The 22123-nt window shown below is 52.3% G+C and overlaps 1 protein-coding gene across 8 annotated transcripts in view; it reads right to left on the bottom strand.

Moving 5' to 3' along the window:
- LOC140425604 (copine-4) overlaps nucleotides 1-22123 on the bottom strand; it is a 620467-nt gene that overhangs the window by 65095 nt on the left and 533249 nt on the right. For 6 of the 8 annotated variants that reach the window (XM_072510097.1, XM_072510090.1, XM_072510091.1 and 3 more), the window contains 3 exons: nucleotides 14131-14229; nucleotides 13946-14032; nucleotides 8639-8698 (listed from right to left, as the gene is read on the bottom strand). In XM_072510097.1, coding sequence (XP_072366198.1) covers nucleotides 8639-8698; nucleotides 13946-14032; nucleotides 14131-14229 — 246 coding nt within the window. The remainder of the gene's footprint in view (nucleotides 1-8638; nucleotides 8699-13945; nucleotides 14033-14130; nucleotides 14230-22123) is intronic. The other 2 variants (XM_072510092.1, XM_072510095.1) reach the window with 2 other exon arrangements.

The raw sequence follows: 22123 nt of genomic DNA, 5'->3' as shown, positions 1-22123 counted from the left end.
AGTCCTTTCTGCCCCGACTGGTGTGGCCTTTCCCACCGGCTGGTGGCGCGCCAACCACTCCCGCGGGGGGCTAGCCCCTCAAGGTGAGGGCTTGGCCCCTAAAGGTGCGGAGAAATCCCCACCTTCGAGGAGGCCCGACGCCGGAGTGGTTCCCGCCACTCCATCCCGCCGGGACCCCCCCGCCCTGCCGGGTAGGGGAGAATCCTGCCCCATGTCTGCAGGCAGACAACTGAATATGCATTTTTCAAGACAAACAGGCCAAGAGTCATGAAGCGACCAGATCTCATTCAAAGAGGGGCAGTTGAAATGCAAATCACTTGTTGCCCTGGCCAGAGGGAACCACAATACCTCAATGGGATAACCATTAAAGTTGTCTCCAGCGACCATTGTCACGAGACCAGCAGAAACCAGACATTGCAAGCTTTTGTAAGGGCACTGATTAAAATCAAATTACATTATGACAACTTTTGGTTGGGGAACTTTTTTTTTTAATTAAATATTTTATTGAAAATTTTTGGTCAACCAACACAGTACATTGTGCATCCTTTACACAATATTATAACAACACAAATAACAATGACCTATTTTATAAACAAAAAATGAATAAATAATAAATAACAAAAATGAAAACTAGCCCTAATTGGCAACTGCATTGTCACAAGTAACACTCTCCAAAAATATAATTTAACTGTCCAATATATAATTATCTGTAGCAACGACCTATACATACTATACAGTATATATTAACAACCCTGAGAGTCCTTCTGGTTCCTCCTCCCCCCCACCCCCCCCCCCTCCCCCCCTCCCCCCCCCCCCCCCCCCCCCGCCCCCCGATCCTGGGCTGCTGCTGCGGCCTTCTTTTTCCCATTCCGTCTATCTTTCTGCAAGGTATTCGACGAACGGTTGCCACCGCCTGGTGAACCCTTGAGCCGACCCCCTTAGGACGAACTTAATCCGCTCTAGCTTTATAAACCCCGCCATGTCATTTATCCAGGTCTCCACCCCCGGGGGCTTGGCTTCTTTCCACATTAGCAATATCCTGCGCCGGGCTACTAGGGACGCAAAGGCCAAAACATCGGCCTCTCTCGCCTCCTGCACTCCCGGCTCTTGTGCAACCCCAAATATAGCCAACCCCCAGCTTGGTTCGACCCGGACTCCTACTACTTTTGAAAGCACCTTTGTCACCCCCATCCAAAACCCCTGTAGTGCCGGGCATGACCAAAACATATGGGTATGATTCGCTGGGCTTCTCGAGCACCTCGCACACCTATCCTCCACCCCAAAAAATTTACTGAGCCGTGCTCTAGTCATATGCGCCCTGTGTAATACCTTAAACTGAATCAGGCTTAGCCTGGCACACGAGGACGACGAGTTTACCCTGCTTAGGGCATCTGCCCACAGCCCCTCCTCAATCTCCTCCCCCAGCTCTTCTTCCCATTTCCCTTTTAGTTCATCTACCATAGTCTCCCCTTCGTCCCTCATTTCCCTATATATGTCTGACGCCTTACCATCCCCCACCCATGTCTTTGAGATCACTCTGTCCTGCACCTCTTGTGTCGGGAGCTGCGGGAATTCCCTCACCTGTTGCCTCGCAAAAGCCCTCAGTTGCATATACCTGAATGCATTCCCTTGGGGCAACCCATATTTCTCGGTCAGCGCTCCCAGACTCGCGAACTTCCCATCCACAAACAGATCTTTCAGTTGCGTTATTCCTGCTCTTTGCCACATTCCATATCCCCCATCCATTCCCCCCGGGGCCAAACCTATGGTTGTTTCTTATCGGGGACCCCCCCAAGGCTCCAGTCTTTCCCCTATGCCGTCTCCACTGTCCCCAAATCTTCAGTGTAGCCACCACCACCGGGCTTGTGGTGTAGTTCCTCGGTGAGAACGGCAATAGGGCTGTCACCATAGCCTGTAGGCTAGTCCCCCTACAGGACGCCCTCTCTAATCTCTTCCACGCCGCTCCCTCCTCCTCTCCCATCCACTTACTCACCATTGAAATATTAGCGGCCCAATAATACTCACTTAGGCTCGGTAGTGCCAGCCCCCCCCTATCCCTGCTACGCTGTAAGAATCCCTTCCTCACTCTCGGGGTCTTCCCGGCCCACACAAAACCCATGATGCTCTTTTCAATCCTTTTAAAAAAAGCCTTCGTGATCACCACCGGGAGGCACTGAAACACAAAGAGGAATCTCGGGAGGACCACCATCTTAACCGCCTGTACCCTCCCTGCCATTGACAGGGATACCATATCCCATCTCTTGAAATCCTCCTCCATCTGTTCCACCAACCGCGTTAAATTTAACCTATGCAATGTGCCCCAATTCTTAGCTATCTGGATCCCCAGGTAACGAAAGTCCCTTGTTACCTTCCTCAACGGTAGGTCCTCTATTTCTCTACTCTGCTCCCCTGGATGCACCACAAACAACTCACTTTTCCCCATGTTCAATTTATACCCTGAAAAATCCCCAAACTCCCCAAGTATCCGCATTATTTCTGGCATCCCCTCCGCCGGGTCCGCCACGTATAGTAGCAAATCGTCCGCATACAAAGATACCCGGTGCGCTTCTCCTCCCCTAAGTACTCCCCTCCACTTCTTGGAACCCCTCAACGCTATCGCCAGGGGCTCAATCGCCAGTGCAAACAATAATGGGGACAGAGGGCATCCCTGCCTTGTCCCTCTATGGAGCCGAAAATATGCAGATCCCCGTCCATTCGTGACCACGCTCGCCACTGGGGCCCTATACAACAGCTGCACCCATCTAACATACCCCTCTCCAAAACCAAATCTCCTCAACACCTCCCACAAATAATCCCACTCCACTCTATCAAATGCTTTCTCAGCATCCATCGCCACTACTATCTCCGTTTCTCCCTCTGGTGGGGCCATCATCATTACCCCTAACAACCTCCGTATATTCGTGTTCAGCTGTCTCCCCTTCACAAACCCAGTTTGGTCCTCGTGGACCACCCCAGGGACACATTCCTCTATCCTCATTGCCATTACCTTGGCCAGGACCTTGGCATCTACATTTAGGAGGGAAATAGGTCTATAGGACCCGCATTGTAGCGGGTCCTTTTCCTTCTTTAAGAGAAGCGATATCGTTGCTTCAGACATAGTCGGGGGCAGTTGTCCCCTTTCCTTTGCCTCATTAAAGGTCCTCGTCAGTACCGGGGCGAGCAAGTCCACATATTTTCTATAGAATTCGACTGGGAATCCATCCGGTCCCGGGGCCTTTCCCGCCTGCATGCTCCTAATTCCTTTCACCACTTCTTCTACCTCGATCTGTGCTCCCAGTCCCACCCTTTCCTGCTCTTCCACCTTGGGAAATTCCAGCCGATCCAAGAAGCCCATCATTCTCTCCCTCCCATCCGGGGGTTGAGCTTCATATAATTTTTTATAAAATGTCTTGAACACTCCATTCACTCTCTCCGCTCCCCGCTCCATCTCTCCTTCCTCATCCCTCACTCCCCCTATTTCCCTCGCTGCTCCCCTTTTCCTCAATTGGTGTGCCAGCAACCTGCTCGCCTTCTCCCCATATTCGTACTGTACACCCTGTGCCTTCCTCCATTGTGCCTCTGCAGTGCCTGTAGTCAGCAAGTCAAATTCTACATGTAGCCTTTGCCTTTCCCTGATCAGTCCCTCCTCCGGTGCTTCCGCATATTGTCTGTCCACCCTCAAAAGTTCTTGCAGCAACCGCTCCCGTTCCTTACTCTCCTGCTTCCCTTTATGTGCCCTTATTGATATCAGCTCCCCTCTAACCACCGCCTTCAACGCCTCCCAGACCACTCCCACCTGGACCTCCCCATTATCATTGAGTTCCAAGTACTTTTCAATGCACCCCCTCACCCTTAGACACACACCCTCATCTGCCATTAGTCCCATGTCCATTCTCCAGGGTGGGCGCCCTCCTGTTTTCTCCCCTATCTCCAAGTCCACCCAGTGTGGAGCGTGATCCGAAATGGCTATAGCCGTATACTCCGTTCCCCTCACCTTCGGGATCAATGCCCTACCCAGCACAAAAAAGTCTATTCGCGAGTAGACTTTATGGACATAGGAGAAAAACGAGAACTCCTTACTCCTAGGTCTGCTAAATCTCCACGGGTCTACACCTCCCATCTGCTCCATAAAATCTTTAAGTACCTTGGCTGCTGCCGGCCTCCTTCCAGTCCTGGACTTCGACCTATCCAGCCCTGGTTCCAACACCGTATTAAAATCTCCCCCCATTATCAGCTTTCCCATCTCTAGGTCCGGAATGCGTCCTAGCATCCGCCTCATAAAATTGGCATCATCCCAGTTCGGGGCATATACGTTTACCAAAACCACCGTCTCCCCCTGTAGTTTGCCACTCACCATCACGTATCTGCCCCCGTTATCCGCCACTATAGTCTTTGCCTCGAACATTACCCGCTTCCCCACTAATATAGCCACCCCCCTGTTTTTCGCATCTAGCCCCGAATGGAACACCTACCCCACCCATCCTTTGCGTAGCCTAACCTGGTCTATCAGTTTCAGGTGCGTTTCCTGTAACATATCCACATCTGCCTTAAGTTTCTTAAGGTGTGCGAGTACCCGTGCCCTCTTTATCGGCCCGTTCAGCCCTCTCACGTTCCACGTGATCAGCCGAGTTGGGGGGCTTCCTACCCCCCCCCCCCCCTTGTCGATTAGCCATCACCTTTTTCCAGCTCCTCACCCGGTTCCCACGCAGCTGTATCTCCCCCAGGCGGTGCCCCCCCGCCCATCCTCTCCCATACCAGCTCCCCCCTCTCCCCAGCAGCAGCAACCCAGTAATTCCCCCCTCCCACCCCCCCCCCCGCTAGATCCCCCGCTAGCATAATTACTCCCCCCATGTTGCTCCCAGAAGTCAGCAAACTCTGGCTGACCTCGGCTTCCCCCCGTGACCTCGGCTCGCACCGTGCGACGCCCCCTCCTTCCTGCTTCTCTATTCCCGCCATGATTATCATAGCGCGGGAACCAAGCCCGCGCTTCTCCCTTGGCCCCGCCCCTAATGGTCAACGCCCCATCTCCTCCACCTCCCCTCCTCCCCCCATCACCACCTGTGGGAGAGAGAAAAGTTACCACATCGCAGGATTAGTACATAAAACCCCTCTTTGCCCCCCACATTCGCCCCACCACTTTGTTTGAACGTTCTTTTTAATAACCCGCTCATTCCAGTTTTTCTTCCACAATAAAAGTCCACGCTTCATCCGCCGTCTCAAAGTAGTGGTGCCTCCCTCGATATGTGACCCACAGTCTTGCCGGTTGCAGCATTCCAAATTTTATCTTCTTTTTATGAAGCACCGCCTTGGCCCGATTAAAGCTCGCCCTCCTTCTCGCCACCTCCGCACTCCAGTCTTGATAAACGCGGATCACCGCGTTCTCCCATTTACTGCTCCGAGTTTTCTTCGCCCATCTAAGGACCATTTCTCTATCCTTAAAACGGAGGAATCTCACCACTATGGCTCTGGGAATTTCTCCTGCTCTCGGTCCCCGCGCCATCACTCGGTATGCTCCCTCCACCTCCAACGGACCCGCCGGGGCCTCCGCTCCCATTAACGAGTGCAGCATCGTGCTCACATATGCCCCGATGTCCGCTCCCTCCACACCTTCAGGAAGACCAAGAATCCTCAGGTTGTTCCTCCTTGCGTTGTTTTCCAGTGCCTCCAACCTTTCCACACATCGTTTCTGATGTGCCTCCTGCGTCTCCGTCTTCACCACCAGGCCCTGTATATCGTCCTCATTCTCGGCTGCCTTTGCCTTCACGACCCGAAGCTCCCGCTCCTGGGTCTTTTGTTCCTCCTTTAGCCCTTCGATCGCCTGTAGTATCGGGGCCAACAGCTCTTTCTTCATTTCCTTTTTGATCTCTTCCACACAGCATTTCAAGAACTCTTGTTGTTCAGGGCCCCATGTTAAACTGCCACCTTCCGACGCCATCTTGGTTTTTGCTTGCCTTCCTTGCCGCTGTTCTAAAGGATCCACTGCAATCTGGCCACTCTCTCCTCCTTTTTCCATCCGTATCCAGGGGGGATTCCCTTCTGGTTTACCGCACAGTGTTTTTAGCCGTCAAAATTGCCGTTGGGGCTCCTATCAAGAGCCCAAAAGTCCGTTTCACAGGGAGCTGCCGAAACGTGCGACTCAGCTGGTCATCGCCGCACCCGGAAGTCTGGTTGGGGAACTTGATCACTTCCATCCTGTCAACAATCAGAAAGGCTTCCTTTGTCCTGCAACTCACCTGTGGGAGGGGGTCAGTATTTGACCCATTCAGGGTTTTGCCCTTAAAATGACAAGTCTGAGGAACTGTTTTTAGACTCTATTCTCCTGCCTGACACGCTTCGCCTTGCTGAAAACAGACCACGAGAACCGGAGGAGCAATAGCCGCAAGGACTGGCCAGCTTGGAAGAAGATCTAAAGAAATCTGTGCCAACGTTTTTTACCTATCCTGTTCCTGGAGCGGTGAGTACATTCCTCTAGCTCACAGAAAACTCCCAATTAGTAAAGATTGTTGAGGTTTGGGGTGGGTGAGTGAATATATCTGTGTATCTGTGTTTGCGGGCGCTAAAGTAAATCTGTGTAAACTGTAAGAATTTCCGACATGCCGTTTACTCTCTTGTTTTGCACATAGTATTTCATATTCGGTGTTTGCGTGGTGTGGGTTAATCTGAGTTGCAGAAGACTTAATTTCTCTTGAATAAATCAATTATTTAAAAACTACCATTGTTGTAGTCTCACCTTCCTTTCACTGTCTGCTCTGGTCAAGTCACAATAATTGCCAGAACATAATCCCATAATCGAGGACCAAAAAGGGAATCTGAGCGCTTTGATGGAAGGATCATGGGGCCGGAGGGGTTGGCAGGGATCGGGAGAGGTGAGGCCATGCAGGGATATTTTTAAAAATGAGTATGGGAAATGTAAAATTCTTGGTTGTGTGCCTCTGTGAGTCAGATAGCACAGGTGTGATCGGGGAACGGGATTCGCTGAGAGTAAGAACATAGGCATCACAGCTTTGGGTGAGCTCAGGTTTACGGAGAGAACTGCCCAAGAGTTCTTTACAAGAGCCAAACAAAGGGCAGCACGGTAGCATTGTGGATAGCACAATTGCTTCACAGCTCCAGGGTCCCAGGTTCAATTCCGGCTTGGGTGACTGTCTGTGCGGAGTCTGCACCTCCTCCCCGTGTCCGCGTGGGTTTCCTCCGGGTGCTCCGGTTTCCTCCCACAGTCCAAAGATGTGCAGGTTAGGTGGATTGGCCATGATAAATTGCCCTTAGTGTCCAAAATTACCCTTAGTGTTGGGTGGGGTTACTAGGTTATGGGGATAGGGTTGAGGTGTGGGCTTAGGTAGGGTGCTCTTTCCAAGAGCTGGTGCAGACTCGATGGACCGAATGGCCTCCTTCTGCACTATAAATTCTATTTTAAAAAAAGGCTGTAAGGAAAGAATGTAACCAGGTTTGCAGACTAATGGGGAATCGTGTTCTCAGTTCATAGAATCCTGACAATGCCGGAGGAGATCCTTCAGCCCATCGAGTCTGCGCCAACCCTCTGAAAGAGCACCCTACCTAGGCCCAATCCCCCTGTCCAATTCCTGTAACCCGACCTAAGCTTTGGACACTACGGGGCAATTTATCATGGCCAATTCACCTAACCAACACATCTTTGGACATTAAGGGGCAGTTTAGCACAGCGAATCCACCTAACCTGCAATCTTTAAACTCTGGGAGGAAACCGGAGCACCCGGAGAAAACCCAAGCAGACACGGGGAGAACATGCAAGTCCCACACAGACAGCCACCCGAACCAGAATTGAACCTGGGTCCCTGCTGCTGTGAGGCAGCAGTGCTAACCACTGTGCCGCCGTGCTGTTCATTTGGGTCACAAGGGTGGGAAGTTCAAATCTGCAGGCAAGCGGTCGGAAGACCCAACCATTAAATTGAACACTAAAGAGACCTTGGGATTTAAAATCACCACCAACATTGCCTTGCCCCCAGTCTCAACACCCATGTCGCCCCAGTTCAAATGAACTCTTGTGTCTCTCAGCTGGGTGCTGCTCAAGGCATTTTACTGTCAGATGAAAAAAGATACTTCACCTTGCCAAACACTTCCTCCTGTCAGCCGTCTGACAGAGGAGACCTGATCAGTGTAGTTTTACTTTTCTAGCTCCTCGTGTGCTCAACTAAGGCCATAAGAACCAAGGGTGTAGCCATTCAGCCCCTCGAGCCTGTACCGCCAGCCAATAAGATCATGGCTGATCTGATATGGCCTTAACTCTACTTTCCTGTCTGCCTCCCCATAACTCCCTTGTCAATCAAAAACCTTTCTAACTCCGCCTTGAATACATTTAGTGAGCCAGCCTGCTCGGCTCACTGGCAGAGAGAATTACAAAGACTAATGGACTCTCTTATTTGTGTTTAGTTGAATGGGCAGGACTGATCATTCAAGACAGCCTCAAACAGGTGGACCGCTCAGTGCCAAAGACTGACGAAAGCCACTTGATTATACAATGCCCTCTGTCCAGCCAATTTTTTCCCCTCAAATGTGTATCACTCGAATATTCATCCTCGGTAATAGCCTTCAGCGAATTACACCAAGCAGGCGAGGGCTGGATTTTAATTTGGATTAAAATCTGTAATGAAGAGTCACTTACTGTAAACTGGATCTGACATCCGCCCATGATGTAATCGAGGAAGGAGTGCATCTTGTGGATCTGCAGGGCAGCGAGAACATGGGTTATGTTCAGCAGGTCAATCCTGGCCTTCGCCCAGGCAGCATTTAATGACAAGCACTGCAGTGTTAAAACATTTCAAAATGCACGGCTGTCAGCTGTCACGGTACTGTCAGCGGGTAGAAGCCCAGAGGCCAGCAGCTCATTCTTCGAGCATGAATAACGATTTGCTAAACGCACATAGTGAATAAAGGAAGTAAAAGTCCAAGGACAGAATCTTCATTATCGCTTCACAGCAAATAACAATTAGGCAGACAGTTGGAAATCACGTCCTGATTGCGTGGGGGACAATAGACCAACGCACAATAGGATGGGGGAGGTTTTGTGAGATGAAATTCCCCAATGCCGCCTTTAACTGCGAAAGACCAGAAGCTTCTGAAGATCGCGGCAACCGAGTGGAATGTTTTAGTCTTGCTGTGAGACACTTGTGCTCTTTGCAATGTACTGGGCTAAATTTGATGGCTTCCTGTCAGCTCTGAGAATGTTTTCTTTAAGTGTGCCTGCAGATCTGCACACCCACATTGTTTCCCCCCCTTTGTTTGGTGTGGAGGTGGGGGTGCGGGGGGGGGGGGGGGGGGGGGCGGGGGGGAGGGGGGGGTAGTGGTGGAAAGATTCCCGAGCTGATCATCCTCCCGTTAAACCGCATTATGAACACTCATTCCGTCGCCAATAAGTCCTGCCGTTGAACTTGAACCCAGAGGTCCTGGTCCAATGGTAGGGCACCACCCACTGCCATCAGGCCTCCTATATCCTGATAATGTTCAAACTGCGTTATGATTATAAGACCATAAGTCATAGGAGCAGAATTAGGCCACTCGGCCCATCACATCTGCTCCGCCATTCAACCATGGCTGATATTTTTCTCACGTCCAATCTCCTGCCTTCTCCCCATAACCCCGATCCCCTTATTAAGCAAGAACCTATCTATCTCTGTCTTAAAGACACTCAGCGATTTGGCCTCCACAGCCTTCTGCGGCAAAGAGTTGCACAGATTCACCACCCTCTGGCTGAAGAAATTCCTCCTCATCTCAGTTTTAAAGGATCGTCCCTTTAGTCTGAGATTGTGTGTCCTCTGGGTCTAGTTTTTCCTACAAGTGGAAACATCCTCTCCACGTCCACTCTATCCAGGCCTCGCAGTATCCTGTAAGTTTCAATAATATCCCCCCTCAGCCTCCTAAACTCCAACGAGTACAGACCCAGAGTCCTCAACCGTTCCTCATACGACAAGCTCTTCATTCCAGGGATCATTCTTGTGAACCTCCTCGGACCCTTTCCAAGGCCAGCACATCCTTTTATTAACAAAGGGGCCAAGCGTAATACAGGTGTGGTGGGGGAAGGCAGGAAAGTGGAGTTTAAGCCACAATCAGATCAACCACGAGGGTGCAGTCTCGAGGGGGCCGAATGGCCTACTTCTGGTGTTGCTATCATAGCATAGAACAGTGCAGAAGGAGGCCACTTGGCCCATCGAGTCTGCACCAACCCTCTGAAGGAGCACCCTGCCTCGCTCCACTCCCCTGAAAACCCGTAACCCCATCAAACCTTCAGACACTAAGGGCAATTTAGCACGGCCAACCCACCTAACCTGCACGTCTTTGGGCTGTGGGAGGAAACCGGAGCGCCCGGAGGGAACCCACGCAGACACGGGGAGAACGTGCAGACTCCGCACTGCCAGTCAGCTGAGGCTGGAATCAAACCTGAGTCCCTGGCTGTGTCATTGTGCCACCCCACGGTATTATGTTATTCTATTCTTACCCATCACAGTTCAACCAGCATTTACTTGTTCGACACTGCAACTCGTTCTGTGAGAGTTCCCCTTTGCCCAGGTTCTCTGCTTTACACTGGGGACAGGCGGTGAAATATAACCAGCAGAGGGCAGTAGAGCGGAGCTGCTGATTGGCTGTTGCGGGGGAAATTTGCATACCTCCGTTGTGGTCACCCTAACTTGAAGCTGTACCTGAGCGTGAGACCCTAGCTGTTCAAGTGAAGACAAGCATCCAGAAAGAAAAAAAAGGGCAGCATGGTAGCATTGTGGATAGCACAATTGCTTCACAGCTCCAGGGTCCCTGGTTCGATTCCGACTTGGGTCACTGTCTGTGTGGAGTCTGCACATCCTCCCCGTGTGTGCGTGGGTTTCCTCTGGGTACTCTGGTTTCCTCCCACAGTCCAAAGATGTGCAGGTTAGGTGGATTGGCCATGATAAATTGCTCTTAGTGTCCAAAATTGCCCTTAGTGTTGGGTGGGGTTACTGGGTTATGGGGATCGGGTGGAGGTGTTGACCTTGGGTAGGGTGCTCTTTCCAAGTGCCGGTGCAGACTCGATGGGCCGAATGGCCTCCTTCTGCACTGTAAATTTTGTGATATCTGTGATAACATTTTGTTTGTCGAATTTTCCTACAGTATTTTTTTTGAAAAAGGAAAAGCGTATTTCCTTCACAAAGGAAGACCTGCATTTAACTAGCGCCCTTCGCAACCTCAGTATGCCCCCAAAGTCCTTTGCAACCAATGAATAACTTTTCAATTGCTGTAATACTTTTGAACTGTAGCACAAGCGAGGCACAGCCATCAACTGAAAATTCCCACAAGGAGCAAAGTGATAAAGGCAAAATAATGTGTGATAGCCGTGCTGAGATTAGCCAGGACACCAGGGATAAATTCCCTATTCTTCAAAACAATGCCATGGTATGTTGGATGTCCATTTGAAGGGACTGAACTGAATGGCAGCATCTCCAACAGGAAGGGAAGCTTGGTCGTGTAAGTTTACTTCTAACGTGCAATGCTTTATCCATTACATTCAACGCTTTCAAACACTGCTCTGTGCTACTGCATAATTCCCAACCTCTTTCCATTGTTATGTGAGAGTACCTTTAAGAAATGGGTAGTATCAGTGATGTCAGAGTGTGGGTGGAGCTTGGCTGTCTGTCAGCTTTTTACTTTCGTTTTAGACTGTTTGCTGCAGGGTGTGTTTCAGTTTTGTTTTCAGTGTTGGAGCTGAAGCCAGACAGAGGAGGTGTACTGTTGATCTCTCTGCCATGAAAAGACTATCTCTTGATCACTTGGTGAATTCAGAATTATAAATGTGCTCAGTAGTGAATGTAAACCTAATGTGCTTCTGTTAAAAGGTGTTTCTTCTGTCTTCTGGATGTTGTTTGGGAAGTTATTAAGGATTACTTAGTGTTGTATTCTTTGGGGGTTGTATTTGAATTGATGGTTGCTAAGATGTTCACTGTATGTTTTAAAAAGGTTAACTTGAGTTCATAGAATAAACATTGTTTTGCTTTAAAAAATACTTTTCCATTTCTGCTGTACCACACCTGTAGAGTGGGCCGTGTGCTCCCCATACCACAATCTATTAAAAGTTGTGGGTCAGGTGAACTCCATGATACACTTTGGGGTTCTCTAAACCCTGGCCCATAACACCATACATTACTGTAATTGTTTGCAGAGTCAGCAACAATCGCGGCATTGCAAAAAAAACAACTGCATTTTATTTATTTGAAAATAAACGTTTACTAAGCCAATAAACTCAGATTTGAGATTTACTGGTTGACACAAACGTGACTCGTTTTCCCTTGACTACAGGGGTTCGAGAGCTGATCTGGTCAAAAGGGGTTTAGAACGTGGGAAGGATTTTCTCGGGTCGATGCAGAGAAACTAGTTTCACCGCTGGGAGAATTAGGGATGAAGGGGCCACAATCTTCAAACTGGAGCTCAGCTATTTGGGAGGGAAATGTGGAAGAAACGTTTCCGCGTACATCAGGTAGTCGAGTTCTGATGAAAGACTATCAGCCTGAAACGTTGGGTGGGGATTTTCCAACCGATTTCAGGTCAATAGAGTGGAGGTAGACATCAGCCTTGATCTAACTGAGTGTCAGAACAGGTTGGAGGGGCTGAATGTCCTCCTCTTATTGCTATCTGGAAGGTCACAGCAATCATCACCAATTCAAACGTGACTCCATTCCATGAGCAATGCTTCAGTGCCTGTTGCACAGAGCAATCAGCCCACTCCCTTTAATTTAACGGAATAAAATGTATGCACGACCACAAAATGTGCTTTTGTATCCCTGAGGTTTATCGTGTTGTCGGGAGTGAGGTGAGGGCGGTGAAAACAAAGCACAAGATCCAGGTTCTGCTTGGACAGCATCCCTTTTTGCAAAACATCAGCAATAAGGGACCCCCCCCCACCCAACCAGGTGTGTTTGCTTTTTGGGTGGAAGATGTGCAGCTTAGGTGGGTTGGCCGTAATGAATTACCCCTTAGTGTCCAGAGAGGTACAGATTGGGTTATGGGGTTATGGGGATAGGAGGGAGTGGACATGGATAGAATGCTCATTCGAAGGGCTGGTGCAGACCCAATGGGCCAAGTGGCCTCCGTCTGCACTGTAGGGATTCTATGATTTTATGGTTCGTGGATTCTATAAGAGTAGGCCATTCGGCCCCTCAAGCCTGCTTCACCACCCAATATGATCATGGTTGATATCCAATTGCAGCTGCACATTCTTGATATCCTTTGATTACCTGAGTATCCAAAAATCCATCGATCTCAGTGTGGAATGTACTTAACGATTGAGCATCACAGCTTTCTGTGTAGAAAATTCCAGAACTTCACAACCACCTGAGTGAAGAAATTGCACCTCATCCCCGTCGCAAATGGCCATCCGTTGTTCCCTACTATGACCCTTACTATCGAGACACACCCGCCCAGGTAAACAACTACCCCAAAAATATGCGATCCACCACAGAATCCCTACAGTGCAGATATAGGCCATTCAGTCCGAGTCTAGCACCGACCCTTTGAAAGAGCGCCTAACGACCACTCCCCCACACTATCCCCATAATCCCGTAACCCCACCTAACATGCGCATCTTTGGTTTGTGGGCGGAAACCAGAGGAAACCTGTGCAGACAACGGGAGAACATGCAAACTCCACATGGACTATCAGCCAAGGCCAGAATCGAACCCGGATCCATGGCACCGTAGACCATAACCATAAGACAATAAGACATGGGAGCAGAATTAGGCCACTCGGCCCATCGAGTCTGCTCCGCCATTCAATCATGGCTGATATTTTCTCATCCCCATCCTCCCCATAACCTCTGATCCCCTGGTGAGGCAGCAGTGCTAACCACTGTGCCGTCTTGCTGCCCAAAACACCATGTTGTGTTTGCAAGGTTTTAGATTTTCCTAACTGCTTGTATCTACGGGCAATCGGAGGAGAAAAAGAAGAGCCTCACTTTGCAGAGGTTGAGAATGACGATGCCAGAGTTCTTGTAATTTTTCTTCTTTGTTTTGTACTTCTGGTTGATGCATTCCCACTGAACCTGCAGCGAGAGAGGTTGTGCACAAGAGCAACATGGGTTACATGAATTTGTGTGAAAGATACACAAAAGGTTCAAATGTTAAAAAGTGCTTTCTCTACCTGTCTGCCATCCATTGCCCCACGCATTTCTACAAAGTTTGACATAAATTCTCCGATAAAGTCGTGCTTGCCATTAGAGTCCCAGTCCCACACTATCAACTGGAAGAGAAGAACAGAACATAGAAGCACATTCACACACAGGCAATGCTTTTATTTCAATTTTTCCAATTTAGCGTGGCCAATCCACCGACCCTGCAACATCTTTGGGTTGTGGGGCTGAGACCCACGCAGACACGGGGAGAACGTGCAAACTCCACACGGACAGTGACCCGGGGCCGCCGTGCCGCCATCGGCAATGCTTTTGAAACAAATGATGAATCCCATTCAGTCCAGAAACACTCAGCACATTCTTTCCTGGATGAAATTGAAAATTGGTTTCACATGAATAACCAATGGGGCTGGTTTAGCACACTGGGGCTGGTTTAGCACACTGGGGCTGGTTTAGCACACTGGGGCTGGTTTAGCACACTGGGGCTGGTTTAGCACACTGGGGCTGGTTTAGCACACTGGGGCTGGTTTAGCACACTGGGGCTGGTTTAGCACACCGGGGCTGGTTTAGCACACTGGGCTGGTTTACCACACTGGGGCTGGTTTAGCACACTGGGGCTGGTGTAGCACACTGGGGCTGGTTTAGCACACTGGGGCTGGTTTAGCACACTGGGGCTGGTTCAGCACACCGGGGCTGGTTTAGCACACTGGGGCTGGTTTAGCACACTGGGACTGGTTTAGCACACTGGGGCTGGTTTAGCACACTGGGGCTGGTTTAGCACAATGGGGCTGGTTCAGCACACTGGGGCTGGTTTAGCACACTGGGGCTGGTTTAGCACACTGGGACTGGTTTAGCACAATGGGGCTGGTTCAGCACACTGGGGCTGGTTTAGCACACTGGGGCTGGTTTAGCACACTGGGGCTGGTTTAGCACACTGGGGCTGGTTTAGCACACTGGGGCTGGTTTAGCACACTGGGGCTGGTTTAGCACACTGGGGCTGGTTTAGCACACTCTGGGGCTGGTTTAGCACACTGGGGCTGGTTTAGCACACTGGGGCTGGTTTAGCACACTGGGGCTGGTTTAGCACACTGGGACTGGTTTAGCACACTGGGGCTGGTTTAGCACACTGGGGCTGGTTTAGCACACTGGGGCTGGTTTAGCAAACTGGGGCTGGTTTAGCACACTGGGGCTGGTTTAGCACACTGGGACTGGTTTAGCACACTGGGACTGGTTTAACACACTGGGGCTGGTTTAGCACACTGGGACTGGTTTAGCACAGTCTGGGGCTGGTTTAGCACACTGGGGCTGGTTTAGCACACTGGGACTGGTTTAGCACACTCTGGGGCTGGTTTAGCACAGTCTGGGGCTGGTTTAGCACACTGGGGCTGGTTTAGCACATTGGGGCTGGTTTAGCACACTGGGGCTGGTTTAGCACACTGGGGCTGGTTTAGAACACTGGGACTGGTTTAGCACACTGGGGCTGGTTTAGCACACTGGGGCTGGTTTAGCACACTGGGGCTGGTTTAGCACACTGGGGCTGGTTTAGCACTCTGGGGCTGGTGTAGCACACTGAGGCTGGTTTAGCACACTGGGGCTGGTTTAGCACACTGGGGCTGGTTTAGCACACTCTGGGGCTGGTGTAGCACACTGGGGCTGGTTTAGCACACTGGGACTGGTTTAGCACACTGGGGCTGGTTTAGCACACTGGGGCTGGTTTAGCACACTGGGGCTGGTTTAGCACACTGGGACTGGTTTAGCACACTGGGGCTGGTTTAGCACACTGGAGCTGGTTTAGCACACTGGGGCTGGTTTAGCACACTGGAGCTGGTTTAGCACACTGGGGCTGGTTTAGCACTCTGGGGCTGGTTTAGCACACTGGGGCTGGTTTAGCACACTGGGGCTGGTTTAGCACTCTGGGGCTGGTTTAGCACTCTGGGGCTGGTTTAGCACTCTGGGGCTGGTGTAGCACACTGGGGCTGGTTTAGCACACTGGGACTGGTTTAGCACACTGGGGCTGGTGTAGCACACTGGGACTGGTGTAGCACACTGGGGCTGGTTTAGCACACTGGGGCTGGTTTAGCACACTCTGGGGCTGGTTTAGCACACTGGGGCTGGTTTAGCACAATGGGGCTGGTTTAGCACACTGGGACTGGTGTAGCACACTGGGGCTGGTTTAGCACACTGGGGCTGGTTTAGCACACTGGGGCTGGAATAGCACACTGGGACTGGTTTAGCACACTGGGGCTGGTGTAGCACACTGGGACTGGTGTAGCACACTGGGGCAGGTTTAGCACACTGGGACTGGTGTAGCACACTGGGGCTGGTTTAGCACACTGGGGCTGGTTTAGCACACTGGGGCTGGTATAGCACACTGGGACTGGTTTAGCACACTGGGGCTGGTGTAGCACACTGGGACTGGTGCAGCACACTGGGGCTGGTTTAGCACACTGGGACTGGTTTAGCACACTGGGGCTGGTTTAGCACACTGGGGCTGGTATAGCACACTGGAGCTGGTTTAGCACACTGGGGCTGGTATAGCACACTGGGGCTGGTTTAGCACACTGGGCTGGTTTAGCACACTGGGGCTGGTTTAGCACTCTGGGGCTGGTTTAGCACACTGGAGCTGGTTTAGCACATTGGAGCTGGTTTAGCACACTGGGGCTGGTTTAGCACACTGGGACTGGTTTAGCACACTGGGGCTGGTTTAGCACACTGGAGCTGGTTTAGCACACTGGGGCTGGTATAGCACACTGGAGCTGGTTTAGCACACTGGGGCTGGTTTAGCACACTCTGGGGCTGGTTTAGCACACTGGGGCTGGTTTAGCACTCTGGGACTGGTTTAGCACACTGGGGCTGGTTTAGCACACTGGGGCTGGTTTAGAACACTGGGACTGGTTTAGAACACTGGGACTGGTTTAGCACACCGGGGCTGGTTTAGCACACTGGGGCTGGTTTAGCACACTGGAGCTGGTTTAGCACACTAGGGCTGGTTTAGCACACTGGGGCTGGTATAGCACACTGGGACTGGTTTAGCACACTCTGGGGCTGGTTTAGCACACTGGGGCTGGTATAGCACACTGGGACTGGTTTAGCACACTGGGGCTGGTTTAGCACTCTGGGGCTGGTTTAGCACACTGGGGCTGGTTTAGCACACTCTGGGGCTGGTTTAGCACACTGGGACTGGTTTAGCACTCTGGGGCTGGTTTAGCACACTGGGGCTGGTTCAGCACACTGGGGCTGGTTTAGCACACTGGGGCTGGTTTAGCACACTGGGACTGGTGTAGCACACTGGGGCTGGTTCAGCACACTGGGGCTGGTTTAGCACACTGGGGCTGGTTTAGCACACTGGGGCTGGTATAGCACACTGGGACTGGTTTAGCACACTGGGGCTGTTATAGCACACTGGGACTGGTTTAGCACACTCTGGGGCTGGTTTAGCACACTGGGGCTGGTATAGCACACTGGGACTGGTTTAGCACACTGGGGCTGGTTTAGCACACTGGGGCTGGTTTAGCACACTGGGGCTGGTATAGCACACTGGAGCTGGTTTAGCACACTCTGGGGCTGGCTTAGCACACTGGGACTGGTTTAGCACTCTGGGGCTCATTTAGCACACTGGGGCTGGTTTAGCACACTCTGGGGCTGGTTTAGCACTCTGGGGCTGGTGTAGCACACTGGGGCTGGTTTAGCACACTGGGGCTGGTTTAGCACACTGGGGCTGGTTTAGCACACTGGGGCTGGTTTAGCACACTGGGGCTGGTTTAGCACACTCTGGGGCTGGTTTAGCACTCTGGGGCTGGTGTAGCACACTGGGGCTGGTTTAGCACACTGGGGCTGGTTTAGCACTCTGGGGCTGGTTTAGCACACTGGGGCTGGTTTAGCACACTGGGGCTGGTTTAGCACACTGGGGCTGGTTTAGCACACTGGGGCTGGTTTAGCACTCTGGGGCTGGTTTAGCACACTGGGGCTGGTTTAGCACACTGGGGCTGGTTTAGCACACTGGGGCTGGTTTACCACACTGGGGCTGGTTTAGCACACTGGGGCTGGTTTAGCACTCTGGGGCTGGTTTAGCACACTGGGGCTGGTTTAGCACACTGGGGCTGGTTTAGCACACTCTGGGGCTGGTTTAGCACTCTGGGGCTGGTTTAGCACACTGGGGCTGGTTTAGCACACTGGGGCTGGTTTAGCACACTCTGGGGCTGGTTTAGCACACTCTGGGGCTGGTTTAGCACTCTGGGGCTGGTGTAGCACACTGGGGCTGGTTTAGCACACTGGGGCTGGTTTAGCACACTGGGGCTGGTTTAGCACAATGGGGCTGGTTTAGCACACTCTGGGGCTGGTTTAGCACACTGGGACTGGTTTAGCACACTCTGGGGCTGGTTTAGCACTCTGGGGCTGGTGTAGCACACTGGGGCTGGTTTAGCACACTGGGGCTGGTTTAGCACACTGGGGCTGGTTTAGCACACTCTGGGGCTGGTTTAGCACTCTGGGGCTGGTGTAGCACACTGGGGCTGGTTTAGCACACTGGGGCTGGTTTAGCACACTGGGGCTGGTTTAGCACACTGGGGCTGGTTTAGCACACTGGGGCTGGTTTAGCACACTGGGGCTGGTTTAGCACACTGGGACTGGTTTAGCACACTGGGGCTGGTTTAGCACACTGGAGCTGGTTTAGCACACTGGGGCTGGTTTAGCACACTGGAGCTGGTTTAGCACACTGGGGCTGGTTTAGCACTCTGGGGCTGGTTTAGCACACTGGGGCTGGTTTAGCACACTGGGGCTGGTTTAGCACTCTGGGGCTGGTTTAGCACTCTGGGGCTGGTTTAGCACTCTGGGGCTGGTGTAGCACACTGGGGCTGGTTTAGCACACTGGGACTGGTTTAGCACACTGGGGCTGGTGTAGCGCACTGGGACTGGTGTAGCACACTGGGGCTGGTTTAGCACACTGGGGCTGGTTTAGCACACTCTGGGGCTGGTTTAGCACACTGGGGCTGGTTTAGCACAATGGGGCTGGTTTAGCACACTGGGACTGGTGTAGCACACTGGGGCTGGTTTAGCACACTGGGGCTGGTTTAGCACACTGGGGCTGGAATAGCACACTGGGACTGGTTTAGCACACTGGGGCTGGTGTAGCACACTGGGACTGGTGTAGCACACTGGGGCAGGTTTAGCACACTGGGACTGGTGTAGCACACTGGGGCTGGTTTAGCACACTGGGGCTGGTTTAGCACACTGGGGCTGGTATAGCACACTGGGACTGGTTTAGCACACTGGGGCTGGTGTAGCACACTGGGACTGGTGCAGCACACTGGGGCTGGTTTAGCACACTGGGACTGGTTTAGCACACTGGGGCTGGTTTAGCACACTGGGGCTGGTATAGCACACTGGAGCTGGTTTAGCACACTGGGGCTGGTATAGCACACTGGGGCTGGTTTAGCACACTGGGCTGGTTTAGCACACTGGGGCTGGTTTAGCACTCTGGGGCTGGTTTAGCACACTGGAGCTGGTTTAGCACATTGGAGCTGGTTTAGCACACTGGGGCTGGTTTAGCACACTGGGACTGGTTTAGCACACTGGGGCTGGTTTAGCACACTGGAGCTGGTTTAGCACACTGGGGCTGGTTTAGCACTCTGGGGCTGGTATAGCACACTGGGGCTGGTATAGCACACTGGAGCTGGTTTAGCACACTGGGGCTGGTTTAGCACACTCTGGGGCTGGTTTAGCACACTGGGGCTGGTTTAGCACTCTGGGACTGGTTTAGCACACTGGGGCTGGTTTAGCACACTGGGGCTGGTTTAGAACACTGGGACTGGTTTAGAACACTGGGACTGGTTTAGCACACCGGGGCTGGTTTAGCACACTGGGGCTGGTTTAGCACACTGGAGCTGGTTTAGCACACTAGGGCTGGTTTAGCACACTGGGGCTGGTATAGCACACTGGGACTGGTTTAGCACACTCTGGGGCTGGTTTAGCACACTGGGGCTGGTATAGCACACTGGGACTGGTTTAGCACACTGGGGCTGGTTTAGCACTCTGGGGCTGGTTTAGCACACTGGGGCTGGTTTAGCACACTCTGGGGCTGGTTTAGCACACTGGGACTGGTTTAGCACTCTGGGGCTGGTTTAGCACACTGGGGCTGGTTCAGCACACTGGGGCTGGTTTAGCACACTGGGGCTGGTTTAGCACACTGGGACTGGTGTAGCACACTGGGGCTGGTTCAGCACACTGGGGCTGGTTTAGCACACTGGGGCTGGTTTAGCACACTGGGGCTGGTATAGCACACTGGGACTGGTTTAGCACACTGGGGCTGTTATAGCACACTGGGACTGGTTTAGCACACTCTGGGGCTGGTTTAGCACACTGGGGCTGGTATAGCACACTGGGACTGGTTTAGCACACTGGGGCTGGTTTAGCACACTGGGGCTGGTTTAGCACACTGGGGCTGGTATAGCACACTGGAGCTGGTTTAGCACACTCTGGGGCTGGCTTAGCACACTGGGACTGGTTTAGCACTCTGGGGCTCATTTAGCACACTGGGGCTGGTTTAGCACACTCTGGGGCTGGTTTAGCACTCTGGGGCTGGTGTAGCACACTGGGGCTGGTTTAGCACACTGGGGCTGGTTTAGCACACTGGGGCTGGTTTAGCACACTGGGGCTGGTTTAGCACACTGGGGCTGGTTTAGCACACTCTGGGGCTGGTTTAGCACTCTGGGGCTGGTGTAGCACACTGGGGCTGGTTTAGCACACTGGGGCTGGTTTAGCACTCTGGGGCTGGTTTAGCACACTGGGGCTGGTTTAGCACACTGGGGCTGGTTTAGCACACTGGGGCTGGTTTAGCACTCTGGGGCTGGTTTAGCACACTGGGGCTGGTTTAGCACACTGGGGCTGGTTTAGCACACTGGGGCTGGTTTACCACACTGGGGCTGGTTTAGCACACTGGGGCTGGTTTAGCACTCTGGGGCTGGTTTAGCACACTGGGGCTGGTTTAGCACACTGGGGCTGGTTTAGCACACTCTGGGGCTGGTTTAGCACTCTGGGGCTGGTTTAGCACACTGGGGCTGGTTTAGCACACTGGGGCTGGTTTAGCACACTCTGGGGCTGGTTTAGCACACTCTGGGGCTGGTTTAGCACTCTGGGGCTGGTGTAGCACACTGGGGCTGGTTTAGCACACTGGGGCTGGTTTAGCACACTGGGGCTGGTTTAGCACAATGGGGCTGGTTTAGCACACTCTGGGGCTGGTTTAGCACACTGGGACTGGTTTAGCACACTCTGGGGCTGGTTTAGCACTCTGGGGCTGGTGTAGCACACTGGGGCTGGTTTAGCACACTGGGGCTGGTTTAGCACACTGGGGCTGGTTTAGCACACTCTGGGGCTGGTTTAGCACTCTGGGGCTGGTGTAGCACACTGGGGCTGGTTTAGCACACTGGGGCTGGTTTAGCACACTGGGGCTGGTTTAGCACACTGGGGCTGGTTTAGCACACTGGGGCTGGTTTAGCACACTGGGGCTGGTTTAGCACACTGGGACTGGTTTAGCACACACTGGGGCTGGTTTAGCACTCTGGGGCTGGTGTAGCACACTGGGGCTGGTTTAGCACACTGGGGCTGGTTTAGCACACTGGGGCTGGTTTAGCGCACTCTGGGGCTGGTTTAGCACTCTGGGGCTGGTGTAGCACACTGGGGCTGGTTTAGCACACTGGGGCTGGTTTAGCACACTGGGGCTGGTTTAGCACACTGGGGCTGGTTTAGCACACTGGGGCTGGTTTAGCACACTGGGGCTGGTTTAGCACACTGGGGCTGGTTTAGCACAATGGGGCTGGTTTAGCACACTGGGGCTGGTTTAGCACACTGGGGCTGGTTTAGCACGATGGGGCTGGTTTAGCACACTGGGGCTGGTTTAGCACACTGGGGCTGGTTTAGCACAATGGGGCTGGTTTAGCACACTGGGGCTGGTTTAGCACACTGGGGCTGGTTTAGCACGATGGGGCTGGTTTAGCACACTGGGGCTGG

This window comes from Scyliorhinus torazame, chromosome 6 (assembly GCF_047496885.1).
Source record: "Scyliorhinus torazame isolate Kashiwa2021f chromosome 6, sScyTor2.1, whole genome shotgun sequence".
Lineage (NCBI taxonomy): Eukaryota > Metazoa > Chordata > Chondrichthyes > Carcharhiniformes > Scyliorhinidae > Scyliorhinus > Scyliorhinus torazame.
Note: the sequence above shows the minus strand (reverse complement) of the source record. Positions and strands in the feature narration are given on the sequence as shown.